General features: G+C 41.2%; 1 protein-coding gene across 1 annotated transcript; it reads left to right on the forward strand.

Moving 5' to 3' along the window:
* The first annotated feature begins 2,638 nt into the window (after positions 1-2,638).
* gnmt (glycine N-methyltransferase) lies at positions 2,639-9,779 on the forward strand. Its single transcript, XM_088307126.1, has 6 exons — positions 2,639-3,017; positions 5,684-5,811; positions 6,677-6,793; positions 7,718-7,860; positions 8,028-8,149; positions 9,537-9,779. The coding sequence occupies exons 1-6, from the start codon at positions 2,809-2,811 to the stop codon at positions 9,706-9,708; spliced, it is 891 nt and encodes a 296-aa protein (XP_088163252.1). The 5' UTR covers positions 2,639-2,808; the 3' UTR covers positions 9,709-9,779.
* The last annotated feature ends 1,109 nt before the right edge of the window (positions 9,780-10,888 follow it).

Consider the following 10,888-nt stretch of genomic DNA (forward strand, 5'->3'; position numbering starts at 1 on the left):
ATACAAGCAAATTACCAGTACATCAATCAGAAATCAGAAATCCCTTTATTGTCATTGTACTCAAGTGTGCAACGAGATTAGAGAGCTCCCCTCTCCAGTGCAATACAACAATAATTCAGATAAATATATAAATAAGAGAATAGTTAGTGCAATGGAAAATAATACTGAATAGGGTATATAAAAACACATCACGTTGCTGTTCTGCAAGGTAAGGGTGGTCGTGTGTGTGTGTGAGAGTTTAGAATGGAGATGGCTCTTGGAAAGAAACTGTTTCTCAGTCTTTTGGTCCTTGATTTAATGCACCTGTAGCGCCTGCCAGAGGGCATCAGGTCGAACAGGTGTGAGTTTGGGTGGGTATTGTCTTTGACGATGTTGAGAGCCCTTCTGAGGCACCGGGCGGTGTAGATGTCCGACAGTGAGGGGAGAGGGCAGCCAATAATCCTTTGCGCTGTTTTGACCGTCCTCTGGAGCCTCACTCCGTCCGCCTCAGTGCAGCCGCTGTACCAGGTGGAGACACAGTACGTCAACAGGCTCTCGATGGACGAGTGGTAGAAGGCCGGCAGCAGCTTCCTGTCCAGGTTGAATTTCCTGAGGACTCTCAGGAAGTGCAGACGCTGGTGGACCTTCTTTACCACTGCTGTGGTGTTGTGTGTCCAAGAAAGGCCATCGGAGATCTGTACTCCCAGGAACTTGAACGTGTGGACCCTCTCCACGCACACGCCCTCGATGCAGAGGGGGGGCGGCACCGTCTTGTTCCTCCTGAAGTCGATGATGATCTCCTTTGTTTTTGCAATGTTGAGTTGCAGTCTGTTGTCCTCGCACCAAGCCGCCACTCAACGGAAAAGAGACAGAGGGAAAAGGGAGAAAGGCCATGTTATGTCAATTTCTAAAAAAAAAAAAAAAAAAAATACAAGATGGATGGATGGATGGATGGATATACAGCACATAAACCACAGTAGAAAACTCCAGCAGCCGCCACTAGATGTCACTGTCTGTCATAGAGCACCACCTACCGTTTTTTTTTGTTTTTTTTTTAAACAAATGTCCCAAATTACTAATATTAGTCACAATCTATCTGTGCATTTGTGTAAAGATCATAAATGTGAACACTGTGTGTTTAATAGTGCTGTCTATTATATATTTTTAACTAATTAATCACAAAAAATGTCCATCATTAATTGCGAATAATCACATTTTTCAACTACTATTTTTTTGTGAAGCTTGTAACAGATATTGACTTGAATAATATCTTGGAATGAACGCAAAATCACCAAATATTAAGTATATTTAATTCGAAGACTGTTCTAATAGCTTCATTTCATTCTTGAACAGCCATTTTTCTTAGAAACATTTCTCAAAAGTGGCCACAAGCACCACATTCCAACAGTGTTTGTTTGCGAGGCCCATGCAGGTGTAACTTGAGAACGGTGTTTTGTTCTGAGATGATGTGCTAAAGATGTACAGCTTATATGGTCCAATATTTGCAAAGTATGCAAAATATTTTTGAAGTAAATCCAACTGAGTTAACTCAGTTAAAATATTTAACTGAGTTTAAAAATTTTAGATTAATTGACATAGTTAAAAAGTTCAAGTATTTTAGCATATCTCACCAATCACCAGAACTACAAAGCATACAGTTTGCAATCCATAAACACAGAAAGTTGTTATATTGAAAGGCTTAGGTTAATATGTGTTAGTTTTACACGTATAGCCATTAAGAACTAAGAGCAAACGGGGTAACTATCTCAGATGACCCAGATGTGTTTTGCATAATAAAATGTAGAGGAAACTTTGAACACCACCCAGAACTGCCTTTTTCCAGTTACCTAAAGCAGATAAGACCATATTTAAACACTAACCCCAGCTTGTAATCAATGACCAACCTCACCAGCATACGTGAACTCAAGGCCATAGATCAGTGGTGACAAATAAAAAATTAAAAAATCACTTTGAGGAAAAAAAGGTCAAAGTAAATATTAGCGAATTTACTACTTTGGTGTTACAACTGCTGTGTCTTCATCGGTTCTGCACCACACCCGTTTTAATTTAAATAAATTAATGAATAAATAAATAGTAGCAGACGAATTTATCATGTATTGACCTTTTTATTTTGCTCTCAACTTTAACATTAGCAATGAATCAGCAGAGAGCAATCTACCATTTACATGAAAAATATGAATGACATATAAGACTGGGGGTAAAAAAAATAAAATTATATACATTCATTGTATATTTATGCAAATACAATGTACTAAACACAAGCAGTTACGTTTTCCCGACTGTTTTTTTTTTTTTTTTTACGTTTTCCCGACTGTTCTTCCATGCTTGACTAAGTGCATGACAAAATCCTAATTTATGAGGTGCCCTAACATTTGTTTTACAGGCAAAGATTTTCCTCCGGAAAGTTTCAATACTTGGAGTCAATAGGCACAATGGGGTGTGAGATGGCGCAAAACAAAAATATAAGATGACAAAAAGAATGACTCAGAAATAAATTTGATCATCCAACGTGTGTATGCCCAAAATCCACAACATGTTCCTGCACGATTTAATACCGGTTAAATAAAGACTTACTCCCGGAAGTAAATACGGACGTGACGCATATAGCTTTGGCCAATCACAAAGTAGGTGTCTACTCACAGCAGAGTGTCATTGGATTAAAGTTTGTTCGCCCCCATGTTGCTCATATAAAAAATAACAACCGCAAAATAGGTTAGCATGTGTCTGGAATCCACGTTACCAGCCCAGCCGCTCTGTGCTTAAACTGAGAAAACATTTAAAGACTGACTCAAAGCAACAAAGGCAAGCATGTCGGTCGACAGTGTGTTTCGGACCCGCTCGCTCGGCGTGGCCGCTGAAGGTCTTCCTGATCAGTACGCGGATGGCAAAGCAGCAAAAGTCTGGCAGCTCTACATTGGAAACACGCAGAGCAGGACGCAGGAGTACAAAAGCTGGGTGGTGTCATTGCTGAGAAAACACGGTGTCCGGAGAGTGCTGGATGTCGCCTGCGGAACCGGGTAAAGTCAGACCGATGAGGCACGAATGCCTGCTACCACTGGCACTCCAATCGGTTATATGACAATTCCTCATTTACCTTCGTTTATCAGCAAAGCAGACCTGCCTCTTCAATACATTTGAGGTTATTCTGTATGCCTGCATTTTATTTTATACATCGGCTTTATTGTATATAACGTTGACAGATTTTATTAAAAAAAAAGTGGAACCTGTTTTTCGGAGTAGCCACTGTGCTAATTTCTTTAAATATGTCCATATAACGTAACGTAATGTAATGTAATAGGCATGCATCCTCCCTGGGCAGTCAATCAAATGAGAACTAAAAAAAAAAATTTTCTATTGTGGGTGGGCGTTTCAACCCATTAAACCGGTCAACCGAGGACAACATCTGCACGAGGATGGAGAATAATGAAAGTGCAGACTTGCACCACCCGTTTGTTAACTTCCTGGCCCTTTGTAGTTTATGGCAGGATGAGGCTTAAGCAACGTGGCATATAATCACTTCTATGTGGCAAACACCTGTGTAGGAAAGCACTTTGGTGGGTGTTGAAGTTGCCCATGACAGCTGCCGTTTGCACCTAGTTTTCACTGTTTCACAGTTGTGTGTTTGCCTCTGATGATATTGTATCAGCAGTGAAACAAGGCCATAGTGTGGGCCAGTCGTTCAAACCAATTGCTCTACTTTCGGCTGTTCTTCCACTTTCTTCTGGTGACCATGGGGGTCCCATCTGCACAAAACCCAGTGTGTTGAGGGATCTTGGCCTGTTTTTCCCTCCACATTCAAATCTTGTCAAGTTTTCTCATGGGTTATCACATTACCCGTGACAGAAAGTGAAGCGGGATGCTGAGTCCCGGAAGCTTAAACGGTTCAGCTCGAGTCGAATGAAGCTACCTGTTGGACTCAAGTCCAGAGTTGCCGTCTGCGCTGGGGCCACTCAATAAATGATTGATAATAGTTTTCATAAAATAGTTTGACGTTAACAACTAAGTCACTAATCAATCTTTTGGAGCAAAATATGGAAATAGCCGTCATTCTCATACACACTGTGCTTGCCCGACATGTTCCCAATTCCAATATGGATCACCTTCAAGTTTAGATTCTCCCCTGTTATGCATTATTTGCATATCATGACTGCCGTTGCAAATGTTTTGGTTGGCATTCACAACCTGCAACATTTCACCAATCTGTGTCCCTGTTGTGTCACTCAAACAGGGTTGCCATGGCCAATGGGAACACTGTACAGTATAGTGTAATTGTACCCATATAAAGAACAAACTTTATTTTTTTTATTTTGCATGACACATTTTTTTAGGATATTTTATTTGCTGAACAACATCAACGTCATCACAGACACCACCACACAGTCATTATTACAAGTTTCTGTCCATTTGTTTCTACTTGACAGAAGGTCAACAATGCACATCTTTTGCATGAGCGAATTTAAACATTGTGAAATTTGCTACCTCACTGGACGGTAGTTTATCCTAGATTTGCGTTGAACTCAGTATGATCATTGCCATTCACCAGACACGGTATGTCGGTTGCATAGCCATGTGGGGCGATCCGATCAGAGTGGAATGACGCTACAACTGGCTTCGCTATTTTTAGACCCCCTAAAGGAGCCCAAAATGTTTCTGTCACATATAAATCAGTTACTCATCCAAGGAAAAAGGGGTGGGTAGATAGATACTCAGTTTTAGTCCAGGGTGTTCTCTGCTTCTCATCCAAAGTCAGCTGTTGTTGGCTCCAGCTCAGCCTAACGAGGACTCGCGCTATACAGTACAAAGTAGAGTAGGCTCTCCACCCCCAGATCAATATTGTCTACAGTGAACCAGTGTGAACATATATTGGATTATATAATTTGTTTGTCTGCCGGAATGATTTTCACCGTGCATTCCCTTTGTCATACTTAGTTGCTGTTAATCATTGCAGTGAACTACCTTTTCAGGTCGCTTTCCACGGGATATTACCCAATCTGTTGCTGGTTTTGTTCAACATTGACAGCAAAGGGAGCCTTTGAGGTCATGTGCATGTTGTCTCAAGATATTCCAGATTAAAATCAACAACCTTAATCATGAATCGAGACACCGTTTTAACTGCTAATACAAAATAGTGACAGGCCGATATGCTTTTCTTTCAGGGCCGATACCAATTATTAGTAGTCATGGAGGCCAATAACTGATTATTCAAGCCGACATTCATTTGGTTGAAAAAAAAAAAAGGGGTAAATGGTGTCAAAATGTTGAAAAATAAAAACGCCAAAACTTGATTTAGTTTAAATGCCTTTAAACCCATGTTTATGAAACAACTTTAGTGATTTACAACACATTCAAGCTTTTTTAGATTTTATAAAATATAATTTTAAAAGTCTTCTTTCTCCCACTGTTTTTTTTTTTATTTTTTATTTTTTAAATATTGACTTTAGCCCTGTAATTACTGTAATTCAGTAGTCAGGCAGGTATTAACCTGCCAAAGCAGTTATCGGCTATTCTTGTGACATTGCTGCCTTGCTGACTCACACAGAGCAGGATGAATTTCAGTTGACTAAACCACCTGGCATTATCTTTAAATGAACACATTAAGGAATGCATAAAACAGTGGATGACTGGATTCTTTTTGTGTAACCATTGTTGGTTGTTTACAAACCATCTGCTTTTTATTTTGCAGTGTGGACTCCATTATGTTGGTGGAGGAGGGCTTCAACGTGGTGAGCGTGGATGCCAGCGACAAAATGCTCAAGTATGCACTCAAGTCGAGATGGGAGAGAAGAAAAGAAGCAGCGTTCGACCAATGGGGTACGATATTTTCATTCTTATTTATTTCTTATACTACTCCCATGTTTGATATTTGTAAACTCTCCAGTTTAGTTGAATACCGTCTCTTTCGCACCATTTTACACGTCTACATATTTTGTCCTCCTACCTACTTTAACGTAGCGATAGACGGATATGTTTTTTTTCAGGGCCGATGCCGATTATTTCCTGCCATCGGTTTTCTATTGGGTAGAGATCTGTGCTTTGACTTGGGAGGTCTAGAACCTTAACTTTCTTCTTCCTGAGCCGTTCTTGTGTCATTCCAGCCGTATCTTTTAGATCATCATCCTGCTGAAAGTTAAATCTCCTTCCAAGATTCAGACTTTTTGCGGACTTGAAGAGGTTTTTCTCCAAGATGTCAATGTATTTCGCACTATCCATAGTCCCTTGTACAAGGACGAGCTCACCAGGACCGGAGGAAGCGAAACAGCTGTTCCCTCTTCTGTGTTTTAGGGAAGGCATGGTATGAGCAGGATCGTAATGCCCTCTTTTACGTTAACAAACAACACAGTTGCTGTCTTGGTGATGCTCTTCGAGTTGCTTTACACCCACAAGTGGTAACGTAATGCTCGTGATGGGCCAAGTGAAGCAAGGCTTCGGAGCGGGCCTTGAGCAAAAGTGGGTTTGCCAAAGTCCGATGGCAAACGAGGCCTCGGTTTGTGAGAAGGATTTCTTTGGTTCATTCAACGTTTTATTGCCCCACAACAGGGAGACCTTGCACTACTTTGCAGGTGTGGTTGACTTGTGTAGCAAACGTTAAGTTGGCCAATACTTTTTCACAGCACTGTATGTGTATTTAATGTATACATATTTTTGGTGTGTTGTATGTTTTTTTGCGGGATGGCAGTGATTGAAGAAGCCAACTGGCTGACGCTGCCAGAAGACATCCAGAAACCAGGAGGACAGGGCTTTGACGCGGTGATTTGCCTTGGCAACTCCTTCGCCCACTTACCAGATTTTAAAGGTACACTATGTGGTCCAGTTAGTGGTGGCTATTGTTTCACTTGCACATCTCATAGAAATCAAAACTCCTAATCTTCTTGATTTGTCCAGTTTTGTTGACTCGTAATGTTTAAGTCTTGTCACAATAAGTCACAGTAATCAATGGGCTTACATCATTTCAGTCATAACAAATGATTGCATTTTACAGGACCGGACGATATGTCCTATCAATATTATTGAATTTGAGGTCAACGCAATTGAAAAACTCCAATTAACTGGTCAATATAAAGACACAGTTCCTCAGTGGTGGCACAAAAACAGCCGCACTGAAAACGCGCTTGTGCTCCAAATTTCCTCTTACGTGCTTGTAATTGTGGCACAAATCCGTCGTCATACTAGCCTCTCCTTACAGCATGCAGAAAGCCGGCGTACCGGTTTGACTCCTGATTTTTGTCTACTGCGCATTTTGTAAATCGCAATACATATTGATTAATATGTATCGCCTAACCCTAGTATTTTACATGACGTCTACCTCGCCGAGCTCCTCCGCCCCGACGCACCTGCCCGCTGCCTCAGGTCTGTGGACCAGATGCTGCTGGAGGTGCCGAGGACAAAGTGCTGTCTCAGGGAGGATCGCGCCTTTTTGTTGCCGGTCCCTCCTATGGCATGACCTCCCATTAAATGTTAGGCAAGCCCCGCCCCCTCTCTGTCCACTTTCAAAACTCGCATTGTTATTCTTCGGCCTTTCACTCCACATGAGACTGTCTCTGTTTTGCTGTTCTTCTGGTATCTACTGTTTGTGTTTGTTAATTTCCCGCTAATTTATATTACAGCATATGGAAAGCGCTTTGCTCCAGCTCCAGCAGTCGTGAAATGCGCGATAAAAATAAGATTGTATTGTATTGCGTGTCACTTCTCAGTCATGATATTGTTACGTTCCTCTTAGGGGACCAGAGTGACCAAAAGTTGGCTCTCCAAAACATCGCAAGCATGGTCAAACCAGGTGGAGTCCTCATCATCGACCACCGCAACTACGACTACATCCTGGAGACTGGCCGGGCACCACAAGGAAAAAATGTTTACTACAAGGTATTCTGCCCTCAGGTTAAAAAATAACTTTGATTAAGGTCTTTCAATGCATTTCTCAAATTAATTTTTCCAAATTTATCTTCTTGCACTGTGCGTCTTTTTAGAAATTTTAGTAAGCTTCTTGAATTTCTTTCATTTGTACTCTATTTTTTTGTTTTGTGTTGCAGAGCGATCTAACTCAGGACATTTCCACTTCTGTACTGTGGGTGAACAATAAGCCTCACATGATCACACTGGACTACACCATCCAAGTTCCTCAGGCCAGCCCTCAGAGCCTGCCTGAGGTCAGGTAGGTTTTGTGAGTTTGAACACACACACAGACAGCAGAATGTGAACTCACTCGCTGGTCACCCTGTAAGGTTCGCAGAAAAATAGAAGGTTTTGTTTAGCCTTTTCTCAGTTCAGGTCTTCATTTTATGATGGTACCCACATGTGAAATTTGAAGGTCACAAAATAGTAGTGAACCCGTTTTTGCAGCGGCCTAAGAATTAATCATCATAGGAACACAAGAAAGAAATATCGTACCTGTTTTTTATATGATTGTTATATATTTCTGGCCTGGAATGTCCTTTTCATACGACTGTTTACTTTATGACACTAGCTTGTTTGCTTTGGTCAGTGATAGGTTAAAGTTTGTTCTGACTTACTTATTTACAACTCTTATGTCATAGAAAAGGAGCTTTGACATAAACGGAGGGCCTGGTGCACAAGGTTCTTCCTGGCCCAAATTGAGGCACACCCCCCTGCTGGCTCAATCAATTTGCTTTTTCTCTGATGTATTTGGATGCATTTTAGAAGATTTTAACTTGACTTAAATTCGATTTTACTCATGTGAAAATATTGGAACTCTGTTTATATTCAGTTAAATAATGACAAAAGTGCATTGCATGTACAGTTAAATCTCTGCCCGTGAAATAGCCATTGAATTCTTTTCAGTGAATCAATTCACAGACAGATACAGAACATCTCGGCCGACCAGTTGAAAAATAGTCTTGCACACCGCCTCCTTGTCTGAGCCATTGATGCTGTTACTATTCAGACCTGATAAATGGGCTTTTGTTGTGTATGTATGTCCTGTGTGGAGTTTGCATGTTCTCCCCGTGCCTGCGTGGGTTTCCTCCGGGGACTCCACTTTCCTCCCACATTCCAAAAAAACATGCATGGCGGGCCGATTGAACACTCTAAATTGCCCCTAGGTATGAGTGTGAGCGCGGAATGTTGTTCGTCTCCGTGTGCCCTGCGATTGGCTGGCAACCAGTTCAGGGTGTCCCCCGCCTACTGCCCAATGGCAGCTGGGACAGGCTCTAGCACCCCCGCGACCCTTGTGAGGAGAAGCGGTACGGATAATGGAATTCAAGCAAATATCTGTTACAAGCTTCTTCAGTGTACCTTTTGTACATTTGGTCCGAAGCGCAAAAGAAATTTGGAGTGCAAGAACTGGAAGTGTTAGTGGGAGAGTCCAAACAAACGCTTGACTGAGTTTTTGAAAATAAATTGAGTGCTTCCAGTAATCTTGGGGAAGCCAGAAACTGCGTAACGCAATGATTTGTTTGATTTAACTCACCGTGAAAGTGTATGTACAGTTCTGTGCATCCTGTGTAACATTCTTTGTCAAAGACGTTTTTAATCAAGCAGAGAGAACAATCTTCAAATGTGTTCTCAATGTGTGTTCGCAGTAAATTTCGTCTGTCCTACTACCCGCACCGCCTGGAGAACTTTAAAGCGCTGCTGCAAGAAGCCTTCAACGGCAAAGTGGAGCACAACGTCTACGGAGATTTCACGTCTTACATCCCTGGCCAAAGTCATGCGCCGTGCTACTTCATCCACGTTTGCAAGAAAACCGCATAGGCACGCGTGGTGTGTGCACAAATGGAATGGTTCAGCTGCATTGATTCTTCCAAATTTGTGTACATTTCATCTTAAATGTCCCAAATTTAATCTGGTGATTTCCGCTTTGTGCTTGCTAATTATCCATTCAATACAATAAGGTGATTGGTTTAAACTTGGTACATCATGTCAAATGTCTGCTAATGTTTTTTCAGGTACGGTTATAATTTTTTGTTTACCACGTAACACATACGTTCATATAATGGGCTTTTTTTGTCAGGGGAAAAAAAGCTAAAGAAAAAGATCTCCCTTATACTACTTCCAGTCTTAAAGTTAAGAAACTTACACAGTCTACTACCTTGGTGCAAAGCTAACTTGTGTGTTCTGCTCCTTTGATTTAATTTGCATTTTGAGCTGCAATCTGGCACAGTCGCTCACGTCAGACCAACAAGAAGCCACAAATGCTTTTGAGAACTGACCTGACGTCTTGTCAATGTAACGTACTTGCCATTTCATGTCGGGTGCAGCACAATTTCCATTTATAAAGGTAAAGTTGTTTCAAACTTAAAGCCACTTGAAGGCCAAACGATCAAACCTAGCTCCAGCTCCCTTTTGGCTTCCTACAATAGAAAGGTTGAGTTTAGCGTTGTTTAATATTCCTTTACTTTAAACCCTATTTGTGGCTAATTTATAATGAGCCACTAAATAGTGCCACTTGTGTGGGATTGACGTGAATAAAGAATGGTTCCATATTGCTTGCAGTCATGTGAGCAGTGCCATCAAAGGGAAGTTGGAACACACAATCGTTTTAAAACATGCTGTCAACCAAAGATTTTCCATGTCATTTATTTTACACCGTCTTTGATCGACACTTGGCACCGTAATTGAAATGTGTTGATGCTGACAGTAAATTGTTTTGCTTTTGTTGATCCTGACCATGCAAAATAAAACGCATGGAGAGAGTACGGCAGAGCATTTGAGAGTCGTCAAGACCACTGGTCTCCTGCCTTTCGTCTCCCAACGGCAGGGTAAATCAGTATCTGTATTGAAATGTATGATACTGTCCATGCGAGTCGTTTTGGAACAATCATCTGAAGTGCATTGGGTTAAGACATTTCGAGTAAACATTTCACAACAGTCTTAAGTTGCTAGTTGAAAGATTTTCACTTGTAAGATGTTGCTTGAAATTTTTTTTTAAACA

This window comes from Idiotropiscis lumnitzeri, chromosome 1 (genome assembly GCF_059441095.1).
Source record: "Idiotropiscis lumnitzeri isolate Australia: NSW breed Sydney's pygmy pipehorse chromosome 1, RoL_Ilum_1.0, whole genome shotgun sequence".
NCBI classification, from domain to species: domain Eukaryota; kingdom Metazoa; phylum Chordata; class Actinopteri; order Syngnathiformes; family Syngnathidae; genus Idiotropiscis; species Idiotropiscis lumnitzeri.

Excerpts from the sequence above, each read along its gene's own strand:
- gnmt (XM_088307126.1), top strand. The coding sequence starts at position 2,809 with ATGTCGGTCGACAGTGTGTTTCGGACCCGCTCGCTCGGCGTGGCCGCT. Across the intron at positions 5,812-6,676 it reads AGCAGCGTTCGACCAATGGG|TGATTGAAGAAGCCAACTGG; the intron begins GTACGATATTTT and ends GCGGGATGGCAG. Across the intron at positions 6,794-7,717 it reads CCACTTACCAGATTTTAAAG|GGGACCAGAGTGACCAAAAG; the intron begins GTACACTATGTG and ends CGTTCCTCTTAG.